General features: G+C 44.9%; 1 protein-coding gene across 5 annotated transcripts in view; it reads left to right on the forward strand.

The window, feature by feature from the left end:
* LOC119808492 (cytochrome P450 4F6) overlaps window positions 1-18896 on the forward strand; it is a 30565-nt gene extending 11669 nt beyond the window's left edge. For all 5 annotated transcript variants that reach the window (XM_038321047.1, XM_038321048.1, XM_038321045.1 and 2 more), the window contains exons 4-13: window positions 3401-3454; window positions 3544-3671; window positions 5985-6106; window positions 7860-8130; window positions 8470-8536; window positions 8736-8865; window positions 17238-17371; window positions 17466-17530; window positions 17688-17770; window positions 18141-18896. In XM_038321047.1, the coding sequence (XP_038176975.1) occupies window positions 3401-3454; window positions 3544-3671; window positions 5985-6106; window positions 7860-8130; window positions 8470-8536; window positions 8736-8865; window positions 17238-17371; window positions 17466-17530; window positions 17688-17770; window positions 18141-18318 (1232 nt within the window). In that variant the 3' untranslated portion in view covers window positions 18319-18896. The remainder of the gene's footprint in view (window positions 1-3400; window positions 3455-3543; window positions 3672-5984; window positions 6107-7859; window positions 8131-8469; window positions 8537-8735; window positions 8866-17237; window positions 17372-17465; window positions 17531-17687; window positions 17771-18140) is intronic.
* Window positions 18897-25741: the final 6845 nt, after the last annotated feature.

The raw sequence follows: 25741 nt of genomic DNA on the forward strand, positions 1-25741 counted from the left end.
CTTCAATCACCATACCCTATCATCATTAAAGAAGATTCGTTTTTTAAAAAAAAATGTTTATCTGTCTGTGTGTATGAGTGCAGGCCAGAAGATGGCACCAGACCCCATTACAGATGGTTGTGAGCCACCATGTGGTTGCTTGGAATTGAACTCAGGACCTTTGGAAGAGCAGGCAATGCTCTTAATCTCTGAGCCATCTCTCCAGCCCAAGAAGATTCTTTTCTACAACCCCTATGTGATTTGCTCAGATCTTCTGTGATGTTTTTAATTCTCCTAGTTTTATCTTTTACCGTTTTGAGAAAATACAGTCATTTTATCTTCAGGCAAAATCTTATTTTGCCATGCAAAAAAATATTTTCTTTGGAAATAATTTTTTAAATTTTCTTACCAAAATATGCATTTCTATTTTCTCTTGCGCTTCTATCTCCCACTAATCTGTTTTGTGGTCATTTTTTTTGTAGTTTTATTTCTTTTCTTGGTATCATGAGACCCAGCAACGTAACAAACAAATTTATCAGCTTCTTAGGAAACTATTTAATCCAAATCATCTTTATGACATAATGTAACAGATTAAGGTCACTCACCCACATTTTATTGACCTATAAAGTTTCTGACTGTGCAAGGCCCAAGCAGATGTCACTGCTGCTCAAATTTTTATAAGTCTGTTTTACACGTTTTCCTTTGTCTCACTGATGTTTGGGGTTACAGAATCTTACATTCCAGCAGAGGCTTGCAAGCTAACAAAGCCTTTGATGGTCTTGGATAGGGAACCATATTGTATAAGCAAGAAGGCATAAGGAAGGGGGCCAAAAATCTTTATGCCAACCCTGTAATTTCAGTATGAGCAAAAGGCATCTGCTACCCTGAAAACTGTGGGAGAGGGAGAACAAATATCTGGCTTTTTACTGAAGAAATAAAAGGCAGTGGGTATCCAGTAGTGCAGACTGGGCTGTTGGGTCATACTCAGAGAGTTTGTGTATTCATTCTAAAATATAACATATAAAATAGAGGCTGTAAATCTGCCACTCATTCATAATCAGAGTCTCTAAGGCCAGATTAAATTTTATCGCAAACTGTTAAAGATACAGAATGATACATAGAAACGATCACTTTAGGATGGATGAGATAACTCGGTGACTAAAAACGTTTATTGCACAATCCTGATGACCTAGTTTGACCCCGGCACCCACTAACAGTAAAATAGCAAAACTGACCGTACAGATTTGTCCCCTGACTTCCATGCGGCTGTCACGCATGCACACTCCCACAATTACATATTGCACACGCACTCACAATAAAAATAAAATAAATTTTGTAAATAATTCCACTAATTCAAAAGCGCACTCTTTAATGGAAACAAGGCAGGAAATTTACATCTCTTGCATAGAACTTCCTGAAATGAAAGCAAATTAGTGAGACTGTAAACTCATTATGTGTACTTAAGGTAATATCTTTCCCTTTATTGGTTAAATAACTATAATTGTAATGTAGTATATGATAATGAGAGAAACAGCTAATGGCCACCACCAACCCCCGGAATGTAATACGTACAGTGGTCATAACTTTTACAATAAAATATCATTTTCATTTTCTTATAGAAAAACTTAATCAGGCCAGTTGTCAGGATGCTCCCACCAGGAGTGGGGTCTGTGTAACCCATTACAACAGACAGAATTGTGAAGTTGATCGAAAAAATAGAACAGAACAGTGCCTTTAAACCAGATGCCTCATGGGCCATAACCTGGGAGAGGGAAGAAAATGCACTACCGCATACTTTTAAACCAGAAGCCAAGCGAGTTGTCGCCCGGGAACAAAGCTGGAAGCACAGCAATTCAGCTCACTAAGTGACAGTGACAAGGAGTGCGGGAGCTGAGACAGCGTCTAGGCCGTCACTGAATTTCTGATGAGTCGGTGTCTACCTGGAGAGTCCCAAGCCATCCAGGCAAAGCTACCAGAGGAGGTAACCAGAACACTGAGGTTCATACCGCCTATCAACGTGAATGCCAATGATTGGAAATTATAATTAAATCTTTAAATCGTACTTTATTCAGAAAGCCTGCAAGCAGAGAAGGCAGGGATTCCTAATGTTCTAAAAACAAACAAATGCTGGGCGGTGGTGGCGCACACCTTTAATCTCAGCACTCGGGAAGCAGAGGCAAGCAGAACTCTGTGAGTTCGAGGCCAGTCTGGTCTACAAGAGCTAGTTCCAGGACAGGCTCCAAAGCTACAGAGAAGCTCTGTCTCGAAAAAAAAAACAAAAATAAATAAACAAACAAATAAATAAATACAAACAAACAAAACCTGCCTCACAGCTCAGCTCCAATCATCACATTGTACAGCAGGGGTAGGGAGATGATGGAGAACAAAAGACCCTCCTGCCAGAACTCAGCCTTTCTCCTCTGGCCACATGCTCGGTCGTTCCCCTGGGGCTCATGATGGCGATGTTGCTTTCCTTGTCATGCCCTACACTTTTCCCTTGTTGTTCAGCTGGACCCAGACGTTTCCAAGGATGTGACAAGGACTTAGGGCCAAGGACTCTCCATCCTCAAAGATTCCACAGGATGCTTGCCCATGTGCCCTCCACTTAGAGCTGCCACTGCCCACTCCAGCCCCAGGGTCAATGAGACAGAGCTGGACCCATCGAAGCTATGGTGGAGTTTCCCCTGCAATGCTCTGCACGCTGTCTTCCTCTCAGTCACCCTCCAGCTTGGAGTCCCCTCCATCTCAGCTGTTTGGAACAATGAGGAGTCACTGAATAATGGGGGGGGGGTCCTTCATATGCCATTGTCTTCTCTTAGCCTCAGCCTCCTCCTTCAAGAATTCTCCATCTTGCCAGAATGCTATTGAATGTGATCGGAGACAGGGAATGTCTGGGAGACATCTAAGTCACATTGGGGACATTAATAGGACTGTATTTAAATCTTGCCTGAGGTGTAACCAAAGGGCACAATTTGATCATGCCAGTCTAGTTTGTGCTGTGTCAAGGAAGACCATGTGTGTGGTGTCCAAGACAAGCCGTGCTAACACATGTCATATGTCCAAGTATGTGTCAGTGAGATCAGAGAGCTGCAACAGACACCGTGTCCCAGGTCTCTGGGACAGCTCTCGGAGTGTCGTGCTGTGTTCAGACGTGGAGGATGTGTCAGACAAAGTAGGAGCCACACAAAGACGTGACAGGCATGTGTGCCATGTTAACCTGACCTTTGCTCTCCCTTTGCCTGGTCTGGTCCCTTCCTGTGCCCCCGTCCCTGCCCTGCATCCCTATTTACTTTGTCTTCATCCCCTTCTTGTCATGCTGAGTTTGAAGGGGAACTGCGCAGCCCTTGCTGAGAGTTCCCACCCCTCCTAAAGCCCATTGCCGACCTCTGCCATGGGTCCTGACTGTTCTCCTTTGTGTCAGCTGCTGTTGCACCCAAGGAAATGACTCTCTATGGCCTGCTGAAGCCCTGGCTGGGTGAGTAACTGAAGGCGAAGGTCAGGGGACTCCCTTGAGTGTTAAAGGGGGAGCACTACCCTTGCCTATTGTCATGGCTTCCCTAACAGGGGATGGGCTCCTGCTGAGTTCAGGTGACAAGTGGAGCCACCACCGCCGCCTGCTGACGCCCGCCTTCCACTTTGACATCCTGAAGCCATATGTGAAGATTTTTAACAAGAGCGTGAACATCATGCATGTGAGTTTCTCGAGCATGGGGTCCTACTGGAGCCTTGTAGAAAGCAATTTGCTTTCCGATGTAATATGCAGGCGTGGGTACCACAAAATTCCCTTTCCAAACTTTAGTTTTCTTTTTCTTTCTTTTTTTTTCTTTTTTAGTTTTTCGAGACAGGGTTTCTCTGTGTTGCCTTGGCTATCCTGGGCCGTGCTCTGTGGACCAGGCTGGCCAGGATCTCAGAGGAACTCCCCCCTTGCCTCTGCCTCCTGAGCGCTGGGATTAAAGGGATGCGGCACCACTGCCCGGCAATTTTCTATCTGTAATGGGGAACTAATAATCCATTCTTAAAGGGTAGCCAAGATGACACCCTGGAGTCATGCTCCTAGCATACGAAAGGGGCTGAGAAGGACCTGTATCGACTTACGGTCACAGGAGCTTTGGAAAGTCAGCATGTTCGTGCTGGCTATTGCTCAGTAGGTCTTTCTACAAACTACACTGTATCAGGCTTTTTCTTTTAGGCCACCAAGCAGCTCCCACACCAAGACACAGAGACTTATTGTTAGTTTTGAATGCTTGTCATAGCTTTGACACTTTTCTGGCTAGCTCCTTTAACTTCATCTGTTTTTCTTTATCCACCTTTTGCCTTGGCCTTTATCTTACTTTCACTGCTTTTGTATGTCTGCCTGGCTGGTGTCTGCCTGCCTTCTTACCCTAGGCATCCCTCTTGTTCTCTCCTCCTTCTCTTGTTCCTTTACAGCCTAGATTTCTCCTCCTATTTATTCTCTCTCCCTGCCAGACCTACCTAGCCATTTCTCCTGCCCAGCTATTGGCCATTCAGCTCTTTATTAGGCAGGCAAGGTGAAACAAATGCAACATATCTTCATAATTAAACAAATGCAGCACAAGCAAGCATAACACATCCTTGCATCATTAAACACATAGCGGCAGAAACAGATGGAACACACCTTTACACAGTTAGAGTAATATCCAGCCACATAAACAAGTGTACCACATCTTTGCCTCATTAAAATAACATTCTACAACAACATACCACTCTAACCTCACTGGCCTTAGACTCTACACGGTGACAGTTATCTTTATCCCAGCACTTGGGAGACTGGAGCAGAAGTATAGTGAGTTCATGGCTATATAGCAAGACCCTGTGTCAAAACAACCAGTTCTTGTCCTAAACGGTCTTCTGAGCATGCACAAAGCCCTGGTTTCCATCCCAGTATAAAAAAATAGAAAACATGTTTTGGGGGAGTGTTTGTTTTCATATGTGTGTGTTTTGGGTTGGGTTTTTGTTGTTGTTATTTTGGTTTTTGGTTTTTTTTTTTTTTTTTGCTTTTTGGGGGGCAGTTTTAGACAGGGTCTCTCTATATATCTCTGGCTGTCCTAGAACTCACTGTGTAGGCCAGGCTGGCCTCGAACTCACTGAGATCTGCCTGCCGTCTGCCTCCCAAGTGTTGAGATTAAAGATGTGTACCAGCATGCCTGGCTAAAGAAAAGAAAAAATAACAACTTCACTGGCTGTTCCTTAAGGGAGCCTGGTTTTTCCAGCATGGAGAGACTGGATTCTGCAAGAGAGAACGAGGAGAAAAGCTCAGTAACTCTCCAAGCTTAGCATCAGAGATAGCACACCACCATTTTTAAAATGCACCTCAGGTCAGAACAAACAAGTCCTGAGTTCAGCTCAGATTGAAGACATGGAGAAACAGGCCTACTTCCCAATGGAAATGCTAAAAGGGCTTGTTGCAAAGACGGAGGGTGGAGGAATTATGAAAAACTGAAGACATTTCTGAACCTCCTGACACTATGCTAACAAGGATGGCAATGACAACAGACATTTATTGATCGCCTACTAGCTGCAGAAACATGGCAGTTCCATGGTCTAAGTCATTTGATATAATTTCCACACTGCTCTAAGGCAGAGATCACTATGGCTATGACATTACGGATGGTGAAACTGGGGGCTAGAGAGGTCAGGGAGCAGGTCACAGTTCACCAGCAGTAAGAGAGCAGAAGCAGTGAGGCAAGATATTTAAGTATAAAAATCAAGTCAATTTAATTATTACTAAAGGTTTAAACGGTGGGACTGAGGAGAGGGTGATAAGCTGAACAAAGGTGCACAGAGGTGGACTCAAACTCGGGGATCCTGACTTCCAGGCTTGCATGTTTGTCTCATACAGTAACACCGTTGTTCTCACCCAAGCCTGGTCTACCCTGGGGTGGAGTGCCCAGGGCCAAAGACCAGAAGGCCGGCTCAGAGCAGGGTGTGGGACTCTATTCGAATTTTGGGAGATTCAGCCCATCTCAGTTTACTTCTCTGGCCAGGCCAAGTGGCAGCAGCTGACCGCCAAGGGCAGCGCCCGTCTGGACATGTTTGAACACATCAGCCTCATGACCTTGGACAGTCTGCAGAAATGCATCTTCAGCTTCGACAGCAACTGTCAGGAGTGAGTCACTGTCTTTGTCTGGGAACCTGAGCTGTGGACCAAGGCAGGAGGGTGGGGATGGAGGGACTGGCTAGAGGGAGAAAAGGTGGGCTGTAATTGACATTTAAGGACAGTAGAAAGAAAGACCCTTTCAGATAGGTGGAGTTGTTTACATGAAGCAGGGAGTTAGAGGCAAAGGTTGCCATCAATAGTCAGTTTGAAACAAGACGTCTGAAAACGAAGTTGGGGGGGGTCAGTTTTGTTGTTGTTGTTGTTGTTGTGACGAAACACCTGAGCAGAACAGCTTAAAGGAGAAGAGATATGTTTGAGCTCCTGGTGTCGGAAGTCTCAGTTCTTCCTGGTGGAGACAGTGTAGGAGGGGCGAGCACCTCCCATCATGATGGCGAAGAAGCGAAGAGTGAAGATTGCTTGTGCTTGCAACCAACCTTCCCCCTCCTTCCCCTGTTGTCTCCGTGGGGCCCCAGCCAATGGGATGTATTGCCCACATGCTGAGCAGGCTTTGACCCACGTAGTCTCCCCTGAAATTGCCCTATAGACTCACACAGAAATGTGCTTCACTCAGCTCCTCGATGTGTCTTAATCGAGATTAACTGTTCTGATCCCCATAAGAAGAAGGGAAGTGGGCACAAAGTCCTAGCTAAGAAGCTATTTCCATTGGTACCTTCTGGGGAAGGGACAAATCAGTTTTCTTCAATGGAGTGACACTGGGTATATCTGCCACACTCCAAGGCAGACCTCATGCTCAGCACAAATCAGACACCGTGTGTGTGTGTGTGTGTGTGTGTGTGTGTGTGTGTCCTTTGGTTTCATTTGGAGTTTTTTTGTTTTAATAGGAAAAAACAAAGTTGGATGGGTGGGAAGATTCAAGAAGGAATTGGCAGAGGGGAAAGAATATGATCAAAGCTTAAAAAATTATTAAATAAATATTAACTGTCATCAGGTAGTGGTAACCAATTCCTTTAATCCCAGCACTGAGAAGGCAGAGGCAGGCAGATCTCTGAGTTCCAGGACAGCCAAGTCTACACAGAGAAATCCTGTCTCAAAAAAAAAACAAACAACAAAAGATTAGCTGTCCCTCGGGATTAGATGGTGGAAATTTGTTCTTATTTTCTCCTTTTATTTTCTTTTTTCTTCTCTTTTAACTTTTGTGAGTTTGAGGTCAGGCTGGGCTACATAAAGAAACTTTTATTTTGTGTAAAAAAAACCATGAAACTTTTCATTTTTAGAAAGGGTCATACTACATAACCCAGATTGTCCTGGAACTCACAATCCTCCTGCCCCTTCTTCCTAAGTGTTGGGTTTACAGCATGAACACCAGGTCCAGCCGGCAGCTAGATGTTAAGAATGTTGACTAGTCATCCAGAAGGATGAGAACTTCATCTTGAGTTTCCCAGGCGGCCATAGTTATTTAAGATGAGAGTTTATGTCACAGCTGAGTTTGGATACCACCAGTTCTTTAGAGGAGGGACGGTCAGGTAGGATTTAGAGAGGGAAAGATCTGAGCGTGATGTGGAAAACGGGGCAGATCCGCAAAAATCAAAGAGGAGCATCAGAAGAAAGAGAGATGAGGGCAATGCCAGTGTCCACCCTGAAATCCCTGGGAAATGGAAGCCTCTGCCTCCCCAGTGCTGGGATTAAAGGCGTTCGCCACCACTGCCCGGTGAGAGGGGGTTAATCTTAGTCCTGGGTCCCTGCCTGGGCAGGGGGGTTTATGTGTCCTAAGAGTTTGCTTTCTCTCTGGCCTGCCCTGCAGGTCTCCCAGTGAATACATTGCTGCCATTTTGGAGCTCAGCTCCCTCATAATGAAACGGCAGCGCCAGCTCTTCCTGCGCATGGACTTCCTGTACTACCTCACTGCTGACGGGCGGCGCTTCCGCAAGGCCTGTGACCTGGTGCACGACTTCACAGATGCTGTAATCAGGGAGAGGCGCCGCACCCTCCATAGCCAGGGTGTTGATGAATTCGTGAAGGCCAAGGCTAAGTCTAAGACTTTAGACTTCATTGATGTGCTCTTGCTGGCCAAGGTGGGCTTTTCTGGGGTCTGAGTTGCATGGATCCTAATGTCCAATGTTACCAAGAAAAAAAAAAAAAAACAGAAGTTGAACTTAATCTAGAGAGTACTAGGGAGGCATAAACAGTGGCTGTGAAAAGGAGGAAAAGGTTAGAGATAAGTTTTAGAGGTGAATGCTGGATGCTGGGTAGAAGAAGCAAAGAACAGTAAGAAGCCAAGGACGAAATTGTTTGGAAGGCCCTGGAGATAATACAAGGGAATCCTGTGTGCACAGTGAGTGTCAGGCCTTGTCTCAAGACAGACTTATTAGTGTTCAGTCACTGTATGAACTGTGGTCTTGCTTTGTCTACAGGATGAACATGGAGAGGAGCTGTCTGATGAGGACATTCGGGCAGAGGCTGACACCTTCATGTTTGGAGGTGAGAGTCCCTATGCAGGGCTACAGAAAGGAGAAGATCTGTTAGTCCCAGAGTCATCTATCAGGGGGACACCGAGAATCTCTCCATTCCTTACATCCACCCGTTCCCCAGCCTTCCTGAGGACCTTGCTTCCTAGACACTGCCCAGCCTATGGTATGGAAGCAGCCCAGAGACGTAAGTCTTCCTGTTGATCCTGCAGGTCATGACACTACAGCTAGTGGGCTCTCCTGGACCCTATACAACCTGGCGAGGCACCCAGAATACCAGGAGCGCTGCCGGCAGGAGGTGTGGGAGCTGCTGAGGGACCGTGATCCAGAGGAGATTGAATGGTGAGCGTAGGTCCTTGTGATCTGTACTATAGCCCTTCTCTTTGGCTCTGCTCCCCAGACAGGGAAGTGACTCTCCTTTGGTTGATTCTTCCATTATTGCTTGATGTACATAGAAGCTGAGCTCAGGGAGATAGCTAGCAAGAGAAAGACTGTGTGCTTAGTGACAGAGACCTCTCAAAGCCCACATTTAGCCGGGCAGCTGTGGTGCATGCCTTTAATCCCAGAACTCGGGAAGTAGAGGCAGGAGGATCTCTGTGAGTTCGAGGCCAGCCTGGTCTACAGATTGAGTTCCAGGACAGGCTCCAAATCTACAGAGAAACCCTGTCTCAACGCCCCCCCCCCCAAAAAAAGCCCTAATTTACCATTTACATTTACCACCTCACTAATTTGCTAGTCAAAATTAGCAAACTTTTATAAATCATCTGGGTGCACTGTACACAGGGGATCCTGATCGGCAGGCAATGGGAAATGAGCTGTCTTGAGCTTCTGAGATCTCAAAGCTCTCAGTTCTTTCTCCAACATCATGTCTGCCTGCACACCACCATGCTTCCTATCATGATGATAATGGACTAAGCTTCTGAAACTGTAAGCCAGACCCATTGAAATATCTTCCTTTATAAGAGTTGCCATGGTCATGGTGACTCTTCATAGTGATAGCTACCTTAAGACACTAGGGTGACCTCAGATCCATCTGTTGGACCCTGAAGTCCAATCACTGAGGAGGAGTTGCCCCCAAGAGACCATCCCTCATACTACAGTTGATGTAAAAGCATGAGGATTTTATTAATTCTGTCACAACAGGGTCTTTCAGCATTCGAGAAGACAGAAAGACCCCGAATAGCTGGTACAGGCTACTTTTAAAGGAAAAAGCCACAGAAACAAGGGGGGAATCTGGGGGCTGTTTTCCAATTATTGGAATTGGCTTATTCAAATGGCTATTAGCAATGATTGGTCTGAGCCATGACAAGAGAGTGGTTGCTAGATCAGGTGAGGTAAGGGGGAACATCTGTGAGTCATTCTAACCATGTCTGAGGAACTGAGTCATATCTAAGGGTTATCTTGCCCCAATTCTGATAACTGAGTTCTATCCACAAGGACACAGGTAGATGGAAAATCTCCAACATTCCAGTATGTGCATGTGTAGTTGTTAGGTCCTTGGTTCCCAGAGGAGGGGGGAGCACTAGTCCTGAGAGGCCTCAGCTTAAAGTTTTACACATCCTCATGCCCCTTCTTGAGTGCTGGAATTATAAAATCATGTCACCATGCCCATTCCTAGATGCGTTTTTAAGTTGGTCAGTTTGTGGTGGGATAGCTGCTATACTGCCCAGGCTGGTACCAAACTGACAGACTCAAGTGATCATCCTGCTTCAGTCTGCAGAATGGCTGATCTTAACTGATGAAGCAAAAGATAAAGGAAGCCAAGCTGCTTGATAGCACAGTGAACGAGACACTCAGAACTTCTTCAGGTTAAGGAGACATCTCTGCTATACCAGAAGGGAAGCATGCATCAGACAGTGTGAGATGCTTAGGGGTCAGGGAGAGTAATGTGCCTGGATGCTTAGAAAATGCATGTGAGGACTAGGGAGGTTCCTCATGAGACTGGAGCTGGGAATACAGCATTTTAAAACTATTAAGAGTTTGTGCTTCCCAGTGGGTGGTGGCACACACCTTTAATCCCAGCACTTGGGAGGCAGGAGCAGGCAGGCAGATTTCTGTGAGTTTGAGGCCAGCCTGTTCTACAGATTGAGTTCCAAGACAACCAGGGCTACACAGAGAAACTCTGTCTCAATAAATCAATAAATAACTTGAGCTTTAATCAAAGTTGTGTCCACTGAAAATCTTTGGAAGTCAATGTAAGATCCAAGATAAACATGAGTGGGAAAGCCTGGAAATTCAGGCTGCAGTGTCAGGACTACGGAGACTGCTGCAGATTGGAGTGAACTCTGGGCAGACTGAGCTACAAATAAGACTTTGACTCAAAATGAAAAAAAAGAAAAACGTGTGCTGTGCTATTTAGGGCAGCCAGAATGTATCATGATTTTATCAAAACATTCCCAATTTTAATGAATATTTGCCTAGCTTCCAATATTTTTCTCTTTTATTTATTATTATTTATTTATTTATTTATTTATTTATTTATTTATTTATTACTGTGTGCTTGTGGGTTGTGCCTTTACCCTCTGAGCCTTCTTGCTGGTCCTTCAGCCTTTTCCTCTAACAAACACAATGTAGCAAGTATCTGTGTACTTCAACCCTTTGTATCACGTGTGAATACCTGTGCAGAACAAATTCCAAGACTTCAGTTGCTAAAGTCAGACCTTCAGAATATGAGCTGTTAAACTACGTATTTAAAAATGCCTCGGGATTAATGAAGTGGGATCAGCATCTAAGAGCACTTGCTGTTCTTGCAGAGGACCAGATTTTGGTTCCTAGCACCCAGGCTGGGTGATTCACAACTGCCTGAAACTCCAACTCCAGGGAATCCGTTGCCTTCTCTGGTCTCTGCAGGTACCTTCATGCATACACACACACACATACACACATACACACACAAAACCACACACACACACACACACACACACATATATAATTTTAAAACATCACTTATGAGTTCTATAACATAGTAGCTCTTGGAAAATCCCCTTCCACACAGAGACCTGGAGAATGCTCACTTCTTTGTGTCTTCAGTATATGTGTGGAACTTGGAAGTGTTTGTGAATCTGAAAAGTTGTAGCTCACTCTGCTACATGAATAAATACCACTGTACGTGCTAATGGTGTTGGACATGGCATTCATCTTTTGATCAGCCATGCATATGTCTTTTTCTTTGACAGATTACTTTGTTTTCCTTTCTCTGGAATTTTTATGGTTTTTATTTTTCTTAATGATCAATACATTTAAAAAATGTTTTTAATTTTTGTTTTGAGACAAGCTGTCACTATGTAGCTTTGGCTGTCCTAGAACTCACTTATACACCAGGCTGGAATCTAGCTCAGACAAATCTGCCTGCCTCTGTGTGAGATTACAAGCACATACCAATACATCTAGTGTTGGAGGAGGCTGCTTGTTTGTTTCCCCACCGCTCAGACTTGAAATAACCACACAGAAACTATATTATTTGCAATACTGTTTGGCCAAGAGCTTAAGTGTATTTCTAGCTAGCTCTTACTTCCTAAACTAACCTATCTTCATTAATCTGTGCATCACTACAAGGTCATGGCCTACCAGCAAAGATTCAGCGGGCTCCAGCAGAGGTTTCTGTCTCCTGTGGCAGCTGCATGGCTTCTCACTGACTTTACCTACTTTCTCCCAGCATTCAGCTTGGTTTTTAAAACATTTTTAAATGCCATATTCTGTAGTCTTTGAAAGATCTGAAGAGTATCTATCGATCTGAAAATACCTCTCTGTACATCTAGAAAACCTAACTAACATGACTACAATCTTGACGATTATAGATGACTCTCTATTGATCTATATTTCTTAATTATACATTATATTTTTAAATGAGCTGCACAAGCACAACACCTTAATCAATAGCAGAAATATACATATAAAAAATTGACCTTAAATTTATGTCAGTAAACCAAGATCCATACCAATGCAAAGTATTCATCTCTATAACATATCCCCCTTTAAATGTAAACAAACATTTATTTTAGTTGGGCAAAGTAATTTTGGGGGATGTTCACGGCTACCTTTCAAGGGTTTTTTTTAAAGTTTTATTTATTAATTATGTATACAGCGTTCTGTCTGCATATATCCCTGCACACCAGAAGAGGGCACCAGATCTCATTACAGATGGTTGTGAGCCACCATGTGGTTGCTGGGAATTGAACCCAGGACCTCTAGAAGAATAGAATAGTCAGTGCTCTTCGCCTCTGAGCCATCTCTCCAGCCCCTCAAGGGGTTTTAGTCCATAAAACCACATTAGTCTGGAAGAAATCCACAGGATCTAATCCTCTGTGGAAACAAGCAACAAATCCTTAGACAAAATTTTTAAGTCAAGATACCTTTAAAATATTTAGCTTAAGAGCCTATACAATGAAATGTCTCTCTCTACTTAGTTCATTCACAGTCAAAAAAACTCAAAGAAAACACAATAATACACATAATCTAGACTGTGTATTTTTCATCTTTATGTGGCTTATTTTTCTTACTCTATTACTTTTTCTACAAGTTTAATATTTATTTTATAATCTTTACTCCTTTAACCTATGACTGTCTGTGATCTATTATAACTCTTTTTTTCTTTACTCTTTTTTTCTTTCTCTCTCAAGCCTATATACATTTGTTCAACACTGTGACCCATTAATAGGTTTTTTTCATCTGAATCTATCTTTATTGCATATCTGTAATTATATTCTGACCAGAAGTTTAGTGATGAGGTGAGCAGGTCTGCTTCTCGTCCTGCCCTGCTCCTACATGACTAGCCTTACACCCGAAATAACAACACACAAATTGTATTTATTTAAACACTGCCTGGCCCGTTATCTGTAGCCTCTTACTGACTAACTCTCACATCTTGTCTAACCCATTTCTATTAATGTGTGTAGCACCATGAGGTGGTGGCTTACCGGAAAAGATTCAGCATGTCTGACCTGGTGGCTGACTTCATGGCGACCATCTCAGAGAGGAGAGGCATGGCGTCAGACTAACTTCCCTTCTTCCCAGCATTCTGTTCTGTCTACTCCACCTATTTAAATCCTGCCCTATCAAAAAGCCAAGGCAGTTTCTTTATTAACCAATGAGAGTCCTCCATCACAGAAGCACCCTTTTTCTTTTTTTAAAAAATATTTATTTATTTATTATGTATACAATATTCTGTCTGTGTGTATGCCTGTGGGTCACAAGACCTCATTACAGATGGTTGTGAACTACCATGTGGTTGCTGGGAATTGAACTCAGGACCTTTGGAAGAGCAGGCAATGCTCTTAACCACTGAGCCATCTCTCCAGCCCCCCTTTTTCTTTATTATTGCTAAGCAGGCATGTCTAGGACCAACTCCATGGTCCTGCCTGTCGGCTCCACCCAGTCCAACATGGTGAAGGTCCATTCACTGCCTCTGAGACTGCTGAGTGGGAGCCACACTCACCACCTCAACTCTGGTAACCAGTTGGCCCATGCTGCTACCAAGTAACTTGCAGCATGCTGTCCACAAACCCCATTCAATTGCTTGGCCTCCTCAAAAAGCCAGAGTTTGTGCTGGGAAGCTGCCATTTTGAAACCGCATGTTTTGGTATTTTGGGTTTTTTTTCTGCTACCACTGAATCAGAAAGACCTCTCTTAAAGGAGCCATGATGGTCCTACTTTCTGCAAGCAAACAGAGCCCATCCAAGGGAAAAAAGAAATGCTCTCTCAGGTTTTATGGATGTAGTCACCCACATTGGCACCAATTTGTTGGGGGGGGCTGCTTGTTCGTTTCCCGGCCACTCAGACTCCCAAAATTTTGGTTTTTTTTTTTTTTTTCGAGACAGGGTTTCCCTGTAGTTTCTAGAGCCTGTCCTGGAACTAGCTCTTGTAGACCAGGCTGGCCTCGAACTCAGAGATGCGCCTACCTCTGCCTCCCGAGTGCTGGGATTAAAGGCATGTGCCACCACCGCCCGGCTTCAGACTCCCAAAATTATCACACAAAACTTATATTATTTGCAACACTGTTTGGCCAATAGCTTAAGCATATTTCTAGCTAGCTCTTACTTCCTAAACTAACCCATCTCCATTAATCTGTGCATCACCACAAGGTCATGGCCTACCAGCAAAGTTTCAGCAGCTCCTGCAGAGATATCTGTCTCCTGTGGCAGCTACATGGATTTTCACTTACTCTGCCTACTTTCTCCTAGCATTAGGTTTAGTTTTTCTGCCTAGCTGTATTCTACCCATCAAAGACTAGAGCAGCTTCTTTATTCATTAATCAATAAAAGCAACACATACAGAAGAACTTCCCACACCAATCTAGCAATTATTTAACCTTTAATTTTTATACATTTTCATATATGTGTATGGCTGCATGAGTGTCTGCCATGTGTGTGTGTGTGTCAGAGATGACAGAAGAGGGCATCAGATATCTTGGAAGTTGAGTGAAAGGCAGCCATGAACCAGTTAACGTGGGTTCTGGGGACCACACTCAGGTCATCTGGAGGAGCAATGAGTGCTGTTAACTATTGAGCCATCTTTTCAGCTTGAGAACTTTAAAAGTATGTGTATGATGTGTGTAAGAGGGTGGACATGTGTGTATGGGTATTTGCATGTATGCAGACAAATGTGTGTACATGTGTATGTGCTTGTGTATGGAGGACGGGTGCTGACATCAGATGTCTTGGCTTTTCTCCACTTCCTTTACCTATGGTCCCTCTCTGAGCAGAGCTTGCATGATCTGCCTCTGGGTCAGCTATGACCTCCTAGTTGGAGATCCAAACTTCACTCTTCATGCTTCTTTGGCTAGCATTTTATCTAATGAGCCATTTTCCCAGCCCCAAGAACTCATGACATATTCAAAGTCTCTTCCTGGTTCTTCTTTATTAGAGATGGAAAAATCATTCTGGTCTTATCAACCATCTATAACCCTAAAAATGTTTAGTTTACTGCTTTCACTTTTCAGTGCCAGGGATGGAGCCCTGGGCCTTGGACACAGTAGGAAGTGCTATTGCTTGAGCTTCATCCCCAGCCCTAGCTCATCGTATAGACCTTGCTTTTCAAGTACCCTAGTATTGGGTCCATGGGCTACCATCTGTCCACTATAGGTAGCCTCTGTACATGTCTACATCTCCAGGATCAATGTATGGGTCCCCTCTACCACCTCACACCTCAGTCAGTCTTCATACCTTGTTAATTCTTACCTGGAATAGATGTGACATAACATCCCTCCCACTGCCAGAAGTCTTTCATCTCTGTTAACTCATAATCTGGTGTATTTACCTCTCCCTCCTCCTTCCCCTCTTCCTTCCTTCCCTTCCTTCCTTCCCTTCCTTCCTTCTTTCCTTCCTTCCTTCCTTCCCTCCCTCCCTCCCTCCCTCCTTCCTTCCTTCCTTCCTTCCTTCCTTCCTTCTTCCTTTCTTTCTTTCTTTCTTTCTTTCTTTCTTTCTTTCTTTCTTCTTCATTCTTCCAATTTGTTTTTTGAGACAGGGTTTTTCTGTGTAGCCCTGGCTGTCCTGGAACTCACTCTGTATACCGGGCTGGCTTCAAACTCACAGAGATCTGCCTCCCTCTGCCTCCCCAGTGCTGGCATTTCCCATTTTCTTTAGTCACTACCTTGCTCATCTTCTTGACAAGCTCTTATTCTGTTGACTGGTTAGCCATTGCATAGCCTAGTCTGGGCTTGGCCTCCTCCTGCCTCAGCATTTCAAGTCCTGCAATTATAGATGTGAGCCACCATGTCTGATGCTGCTTGATCTACCTTTCTCTTTCTTTCTTTCTTTCTTTCTTTCTTTCTTTCTTTCTTTCTTTCTTTCTTTCTTTCTTTCTTTCTTTCTTTCTTTCTTTCTTTCTTTCTTTCTTGAGACGGTATCTTTCTACTTAGCCCTGACTGTCCTGATACTCATTATGTAGACCAGGATGACTTGAATCTCACAAAGTTTCACCTGCCTCTGCTTCCCAAATGTTGGAATTAAAAATGTATGCCACTAAGCCAGTCTTTCTTTGGTTTTTATTGACTTGGCTAACTACATAGCCCAGGCTAGCCTGGAATTTACCATCTTTGTCCTTTTATCTGCAGGAATAATAGACTCAACTTGGATATCTCTTTTTAGATGTCTTATGCTTGCCCACCCTTGAATTCTTAGTTTATATCCTTTCTCTACTTTTCCCCTGGGTCATATATCCTTTATCTGTTGATTTTCAAGATTTCCTGAGTGTGTGTGTGTGTGTGTGTGTGTGTGTGTGCGCACGCCCTCTTTATTTTATCAGATATTAACTTCTCATGTATGCATGAGCATGTCTGGAGTCTACTAATATCCCTTTTATCCCAGCACTTAGAAAGTGGAAGCAAGAGAATCAAGGTTAAAGGTCATCCTTCATTACATAACTAGTTCAAGGTGAACATCAAACCTGATAAAACCAAAGCCAAGGGGCTACAGAGATGCTTAACAATTAAGAGCATTTAACTATTTTTCCAGAGAAATCTAGTTTAGATCCCAACACCAACATCAGACAGGTCACAACAACCTATAATTCCACCTCCAGGGAATCTGACACCCTCTTTTGGTCTCCACAGACATATGTGGGAGACACATGCACACTCATAATTTTTTAAAAATAGTTATTTTTTAAGAACAATAGTTTTGGTACAGAACTGTGTATGGATCAGTCTCACTGAGTGGCAGGGAGGCTGGGCAGGGCTTTGGTCTTGCTCCTGGTTAACTATGTGGCATGTTCTTTAGGGACGACCTGGCCCAGCTGCCCTTCCTGACCATGTGCATCAAGGAGAGTCTGCGGCTGCATCCTCCGGTCACAATGATCTCCCGCTGCTGCACCAAGGACGTTGTGCTGCCAGATGGTCGGGTCATCCCCAAAGGTGCCCTACGTATCAGTGGGAGGAGGGGTCTGGGTAGGATGGTGGTCCCCAGAAACAACGTGGACCTTTTCATCATTGTCCCCTTACTCGACAGGCAATGTCTGTGTCATCAGCATTTTCGGGGTTCATCACAATCCTTCCGTCTGGCCAGATCCCGAGGTGTGACTCTGCCCTTTCCCCAACTCTGGGACCTGGGGAAGAGGCCTACCTGGGAAACCAGAGCTATCATCCGGCTTTTTCTGTATTTGTCTTTTCTGCGGCCAGCAGAATGTAGCGAGAGACACGACCCTTTAGCATAGTCTTGCCTGGCTTGCAGGTCTATGACCCCTTCAGATTTGACCCAGAAACTCCACAGAAGAGGTCGCCTCTGGCTTTTATTCCCTTCTCTGCGGGGCCCAGGTGAGATCGGTGATCTTGGGGTAAGGGGTAGGAATCTGAGTCCGATAGTGGGGACAGGGGACAATTGGGTCAAGATTCTGAGTCTCCTTACCGACCTTTGCTTGGGTTGTGTGCAAAAGCCTGCAAAACCCGGGGTTGCAAGGTCAAAGGCTCTGTACTCGGAGTCCTGCCCTGGTCTGAGTTGGCACTGAAGCTATGGCAGGCCCCAGTAATACGGAAAGCCATGCAGGGTCCCAGGCACATTAGTGCCCTTCTGCCCCTCAGACTGACCAGGCGCATCAGAGACCCGGTCAAATTGGGACTGAGAGTGTGTCTGGCTGGGGAGTGCCTTCCTGGGTCCCGGTGCAGTCCCCACCCCGTCCTCCCGCAGGAACTGCATTGGACAGACTTTCGCCATGAGCGAGATGAAGGTGGCGCTGGCGCTCACACTGCTGCGCTTCCGTGTCCTGCCCGACGACAAGGAGCCCCGCAGGCAGCCGGAGCTGATCCTGCGCGCGGAGGGCGGGCTGTGGCTGCGGGTAGAGCTGCTAAGAACGGGAACACAGTGACCTCCACACCTGGCCTGGTTCCACCCCACCCACTCGCCTACCTCTTTGGATTTCTGAATAAGTAGAGCTGTCTTTTATGCCTGAGCGGTGGCGAGCACCAATTAAGAATTTGACCCCAAGATCCTCACTGTCTCCTGCTGATGAGTGCTCTCCTGGAGCTCTAGCCTAGACTTCATCCTATGAGAGCTACCACAGGTGTTTTGTGTAGGAGAGGGGAACAGTCTTTCCGGCAGAATTGAGTCTCTGTGGTCATTGAGGAAAACCCTTAAATTCACTACTATTTGGGTAAAGGCTTCATTCCAGCCCCTGGCTGCCGTATATCCAGAGTTTGGAATGTTCGGATGGAAGCTCCAAGCCCCCTTCCCTGGTGCTGCCTCAGTCCAGACTCCACCCCTGAGAAAGTCAGCCAAACGATGACCCCCCCCCCCCCAGAGATGCTCAAAACCACTCCCACAGGGTATTAAAATGCCCCCCAGAGAATAAACACATGGGTTTTCAGTCTTCCTTTCCTGTCTCCTCTCTGCGAGGCTAGAAAGCCATCTGGAGCGTGATATCTATTAAACCTGGGGTTTTTCTAATTTGGTCTGATTTGGTCTGATTTGGATTATTGCGTTGGCAGAGAGACTTATTGGGATGCAGAAACTTTCCAACAACGTTTCCACTTTTTTATCCTCTTTCATCAAACTTAGGGAGATCCTCCTGCTTCTTCTGTCTTCTTGATGCTGCACTTACAGAAGTGGGTGGCTAAGCAAGACCTGACTTGATAAGAGATAGTTGTAGAATCTGAAGACGATTGTCCCTCAAGCTTGGGGAATCTTGGAACCCTGGAGGGTGGTGTTAAATAACTTTCAGGGCTGTGATAGCTAAAGCAGCTAAAATTTAAATGAAATCATACTGACAGGCTCCCCCGCTTTCTTTTGTCTTTTCAGCAACCTTGCTGAAATAGCGAGTCTCTCACTGTTTGAGGAGGCTCTCACAAGCTTACCTTATCGAATCACTTCTGGGCTTTGACATCTCTTCTCCCGTCCCAAGACCATTAAAACTGAACTTCAGGGGCTAGAGAGATGGCTCTCTAGAGGTTAAGAGCACTGGTGGCTCTTCCAGAGGTCCTGAGTTCAATTCCCAGCAACTACATACATGGTGACTCACAACCATCTATAATGAGATCTGATGCCCTCTTCTGGCGCGCAGGCCTTTTCCCGGCAAACATGGAAACAGAACCTTGTATACATAATAAAGTCTTAGAAAAAAAAATAAGCCTTGGCTTTGCTCTAGGCATGCTTAGTTTTTTGGAAAAAAAAATGAGTTTCAGTTGGGCATGGTGGCTCATATCTATCCTTCCCCTACACAGGAGGCTGAAGGAAAGGATCATTAGAGACCAATGATTGAAGTCAGCCTGGGCTATACAGTGAAATACTGTCTCAAAGCCGGGCTCAGGTCTATTGGTAGGATGGTTGCCTAGCAGGCAGGAAGTTCTGGGTCCCAAAATCCCATAAGCGGACATGGTGTTACAAGACTAAAATTTAGTACTTGGAAGCTGGAGATAGGAAGGTCAGAAATTCAAGGTCATCCTTGGCTACACAACAAGTTCCAAGCCAGCCTGGGATACACAAGCACTGCCTCAAAAAAAGGTAATGAAAATAGTTTTGCCACACAGTGATTGCACACACCTTGAATCCCAGCACTTGAGAAGCAGAGGTGGGCCTGGTCTACAGAGCAAGTTCCAGGACAGCCAGGCTGTTACACAGAGAAACCCTGTGCCGAAAAACATAGATAGATAGATAGATAGATAGATAGATAGATAGATAGATAGATAGATAGATAGATAGATAGCTTTTTTTCTTTTCTAATGTGAGAAATGGCTTCAGAGCAAAACTCTATTTCAAGTCCATTTAATTTTAGGTTTCTGCCCTCTTCTAAATTGTCTTTGGTTTTTTTTGTTTGTATTTTGTTTGTGTTTTGTTTTTTCGGGGGTCAGTGATGGTTGGGCCTAGAGCAGAGCACATTCTCCCCTACTGAGCTACACTCCCAGCTGACTCTGTATTTTATTACCTTTTCATGTCTTGTATTCACTTAAAAAATTGGAAAAGTATTCACATTTGAGAGTTACAAACAGCCAGAAACATAACCAAAATAACTTACCATGAACGGAAACAAGTCTCGCACGAGGTTATTTATTTGTTAGCTTACAATTATTTGAGACAGAGCCTCACTGTGTAACTCTGGCTCACCCGGGACTTGCTAGGGAGACCAGGCTAGCCTCAAACCCACAGAGTTCACCTGTGTCTGTTTCCTTGGTGCTGGGATTAAGTCACATGCCTCCATGCGCTACCATTATTGCTTTATGTTAAAGTACATTTACGTGTTCATTTTTGTGTGTGTGTGGGGGGGGTTGTGCATGCCACCATGCATATGTGGAGGTCAGAGAACAGCTTAAGGGAATCAGAGTCACTGCCTAGAATCCTGGACTGATTCAAGCCAGCAGGTTTGGGACAGACTGCCTTCCCTACTGAGTCACCCCACGACCCTGCAAATGAAATTTTAAATGGTCTTACATTGGTGACTCTACTCTTTTGTGTATCGAAGTGATAATTACCTTTGACTTTATACTTTTCAGACCACACTCACCCACATCAGAACCTGAGGGAGCATCTCACAACAAAAAAGATCTTAGACTTTGAGCAAGGGAATTGGTGAACTCTGGGTAAAATTCCCTTGGGAATGTTGCTGTGTGCCCTTTGGGAGAAGAATAGAAAATGGGTATTTTGGTAGTCACTGGGTGGTCTGTTTCAAGTGACTGCAACTGTTAGCTTTTGGCCACCATACTCATTATTCCCATAATATTTATTTATTTGTTTGTTTGTTTGAGATTATAATGTAATTATAACATTTCTCCTTTCCCTTTCTTCCTTCCAAACACTCCCATATATCCTTCCCCACCCTCCTTCAAATCCATGACCTCTTTTTCATTAATTGCTACTATATGCATATATGTGTATACATATATATTCCTAACTATATGCTGCTAAGTCTGGATAGTTCCTTGTGTGTATGTTTTCAAGACTGCCTGTTTATTTATGATAGGTGTAGTGGTGCAAGCCTTTATCTTAGCACCCAGGAAACTGAGGCAAGTGAATCTTGTGAACTCAAGGCTAGTCTGACCTACATAGCAAGTTCCAAGACAACCAGGACTGTATAGAGATATCCTGTCTCAAAGAAAAAATATTTGTTTTTATTTTATGTGCTTGAGTACACTGAATGCAGAAGCATAGGTGCACACAGAATCCAGAATTGGGCATTGCGTCCCCGAGACCTAGCGTTACAGACTGTTGTAAGCTGCCTTGCTGTCCTGAGGACAGAACCTGATCCTCTTCCATATCAGCAAGTGCTCTTAACACCTGAGCTGTCTCTCCAGCCCTATGATTCCCATAACTGCACAGTGTGGTTTGAAGGGAGTAATAGGGATTCTTCAATATACACTTTTATTTTCAAATAGATTTTGGCAACTCTATGTCCTTTGAGTTTTCACGTAAATGTCATAAGCGACTGAATGTGGTAGTGAATACCTTTAATCCTAGCACTCAGAAGGCAGAGACAGGTGGATATAGGGAGTTTCAGGACACTTTGACCTACATGGTGAGACCCAGGCTCAAAATTAATTAATTTCAAAATGAAAGTGTCTACTTCTACAAAAAGTGCTGCTTGGATTTTAAGATTTCTTTAAATAAATAGGTCAATTTGAAGAGAATCAGCATTTTTTAAAAGATTTACTTATTATGTATACAATGCTCTGCCTGAATGTGTCTCTCCAGTTCAGATGTTGGCACCAGATCTTATTACAGGTGGTTGTGAGCCACCATGTGGTTGCTAGGAATTGAACTCGGGACCTCTGGAAGAACTATCAGTACCCTTAACTGCTGAGCTATCCCTCTAGCCCCCAAGAATCAGCATTTTAACATTGTTGAGTTATCCTATCCATGAACATTGTATGGTCTCTCCATTTATTTGGTTCTCCTTGAATTTCTCACACCAGTGCCTTGACGTTTTCATTATAGATGTCTTACACATACTTTGAACAACCAAGTGCACTTTTTATGGTGCCCATCAGTTTTAAAAAACGGTTCTTTTCACCAAGAAATACTCCATTCTTTGCTTTATAGTGGAGCAAACTGTTTCTTAGAGTAATCAATTTGCTACATTGTTTCATTTTCTGCTCTGAACAGGCTTTGAAGATTCTGCCTAGCATCACAATGCCCATGAAGAGTTGGGGGCTGGGGGTTTGCGGGTTCCTGAACTCCTACAGATGCCTGTGTAATTCTTCCGAAGACTCTGCAGGGCTAGTGTGGGTTCTGTTTGTCTCCTGACCTTGGAGAATGCTCCCTCTATAGGACAGTTTGAGAACAGCAGGCACGAAAGAGATGGGTTCAACGTGTGTCCCTGACTACAGTGGGGATTGGGGAAGGCGAGCAAACCAACCTTCTGAGGGCTCTAGCGGCAGCCTCCTTACGCTCTTACTAACTGAACTGAGATGGTGATGATGCAGGTAGAGGGAGGCGAGGCGGTTCCTAACATCCTACAGCGTCAGGAACCCTGGCTCTCCCCACATGCCGTCTCTTGTAGCCGTTCTGCTAAGAGTCTGACTCTTTGAGCACTTGCTCTCTGGAACCAATCACAGAATAAGTCTGGACATGCTCCAGGGTGGTTCAAGGGGGATCATGTGATCTGGGCAGGGGCTTGTTAGTTCTTCTATTAAATAAATGTCTTTTCTCCTCTGGATGCCATCACTTGTGTCTCCCCCTGTGACATCTAGGACTCTGACCCAGACTGCTGAGGAGTGCATGGTAGGAAAAACTTATACCTTGAGGTGGCCTGAATGCAAGAATAGACAGACACACTTTATACCATCATGGTCATCACAGTCTTTTAGAAGAACAGCCAATACAATGAGAATACATTACTAAGGGGTGCAGCATGTCTTCCTCAATTCTGGCTGAATCTGTATGGTGCAGAGACTGAGAAGTCTGTATGGTAAAGTTGAGAACCTTGTGCTTGCTCAGTCCATGAAGTTGGATGCCTCAGCAGTTCAAAACCTGGAGGGTACCTGAAGAACCATGGGTCTTCAGTCCACATTGGAAGAATGGCGGATCTAGATTCCAATGCCCACAAACAGCAGCAGATTCGGAGTGGATCCACTCGCCAGCAAGGCATGAAGGCGGGCAGGAAAAGGCAACCCTGCTTGTTTTCCTTCAGGTCTCTTTATATCAGGGCTGCAGTCAGAAAGTGCTGCCTTCTAGGGGAGGATCTTCCTCTCCAGTTCATCTTTCCGGGAAGTAGCCTCATAAGCCTGTCCAGAGGAATGCCTCTCAGTTGATTTCATATCTAGTCAAGCTGACAACCAAGATTAAGCACCACGGTCGTCCAGTGTACAGTAAGAACATTGTATGGAGAAGATGTTGCGTAATGTAGTACTTTCCTGTACTGGTTGGTTTATGTGTGTCAACTTGACACAAGCTAAAATCATCATAGAGGAAGGAGCCTTGGTTGAAGAAATGCCTCCATGAGAGCCAGCTGTAAGGCATTTTCTCAACTGGTGATCAATGAAGGGGGCCCAGCCCATTGTGGGTGGTGCCATGTCTGGGCTCATGGTCCTGGGTTCTATAAGAGAGCAGGCTGAGCAAACCATGAGAAGCAAGCCAGTAAGCAGCACCTCTCTGAGGCCTCTCAGCAGCTCCCGTCTCCGGGATCCTGCCCTGTTTGAGTTCCTGTCCTGGCTTCCTTCAATAATGAAAAGCAATGTGGAAGTGTAAGCCAAATAAATGCTTTTTCCCCAACTTGCTTTTTGGTCATAGTATTTTGTCGCAGCAATAGAAACCCTAAGACATTTCCCTACACGCTCCACTATCTGTACACAGGACTCGCCCACAGCAGCTCCTGTAGGAATGAATCACCAGGCTCTTCCTTCACTCCCTCTTCTTGGCCCTCCTTTCTCCTCCTCAAAGACTCTCCATAGACAGCTGCCTCCTCAGTTGTGGGATCTGCACTCAAGAGAGCTGGCCATGCCCACTACTCAGATGTAGAAAGAGGACTCAGTGTCCCCTTTCTGCCCTCTCCTCGTGGACACCCATCTTCTTGGAAGCCTTCTCAGTTCCACCCCACACGTCCCTCTACCCCTTGCCTGCAGCTCAGCCCAGCCCCAGCCATGTTCTGGCAGCTGGGCTCATTATCTTTGCAATCTGACCTGGGTAATCTCCAGCAGGGCTGGATTCTTTATTCCTGATCCTTTTCACCTGGGCCCTGGTCTTCTTAGACTCCAAGCCTTGGAGGAAGAATGTGAATTTTCCCAGGCTGCGAAGGCTGTCAGGCAAGAGCATCACAGAACCTTAGTTCCACACCAAAAAATGTCCCACAGATCCTTCCACCTTGCAAGCTGCTCTGGCACCAGGATTACCTGATCCTGGTCCCCTGGGACTCTGAAATTCTATTCTCCTGTCCTTACAAGGTCATGGGTGGGGCGTTGGGCACATGGTAACTCCGAATCACCATTGCCCACACCTCCATTCGTGTCCCTCATCCCAGAAGGGAGTGTCCAAGTTCTAAGGATCGAGTGCTTTACAACCCCAATTGCCTTACCTTTAAACAAGGCCAACCCTACCCCCATTTCTTGGCCACCTTCCCAGTCCCAGAGCAGGCAGTTAGGGCTGGCAGAGATTGGCTGGTTCAGTCCAACCCAGCCAGCTCCTCATTAACCCCTCCAGGTCAGAAGCCAGGGACATCTTTACAAGCTGCTGCTGGTGGGTCTATAGGGTCCTCTCAGGATGGGGTGAACACAGCTGCAGGGAGCAGGTGGTCCAGGAGATGGGGATCGCTAAGCAACTGAGTCACGAGTTATGCCCATTTGATTGACAGGTCTGAATCGTATGTCTTTTCCATGGCTTCACAGTCTGATCTCCCTCTCTTCCTCTTCCTTCTCCTTATTATCATCTGCTCCCCTCTTACCCCTTCCCATGCATTTCTGTGAGTAGCCTTTCTCCTCTCTGCTCTGTCTCTAAAGCCTAAGCGGGAACTGCTCCTCTCCACTGTCCCTTTAAGTCCTTGTTCCTCTCCTGAGCTTTTTTAAAAAAAATATAAATTAGAAGCCTGTACTGTAGCCCAGTGTGTAGAGTGCTTACTTAACATAGAAGAGGCCTGGAGGGAGGGTACTACAGAGATAGCGGCATGGTTAAGAGCACTGGCTGCTCTTCCAGAAGACTGGGCACACACATGGCAGCTCACACTTGTCTGTAATTCCAGTTCCAGCGTTTCTGACCTCCTCACACAGACTTACCTGCAGGCAAAACACTAATAAATATAAAATAAAAATAAATTTAAAAAAAAGAGGGCCCTGGGTTTGGTCTCCAATTCTGCAAAAACTGAGCACTCTGGA

This window comes from Arvicola amphibius, chromosome 2 (assembly GCF_903992535.2).
Source record: "Arvicola amphibius chromosome 2, mArvAmp1.2, whole genome shotgun sequence".
NCBI lineage: Eukaryota > Metazoa > Chordata > Mammalia > Rodentia > Cricetidae > Arvicola > Arvicola amphibius.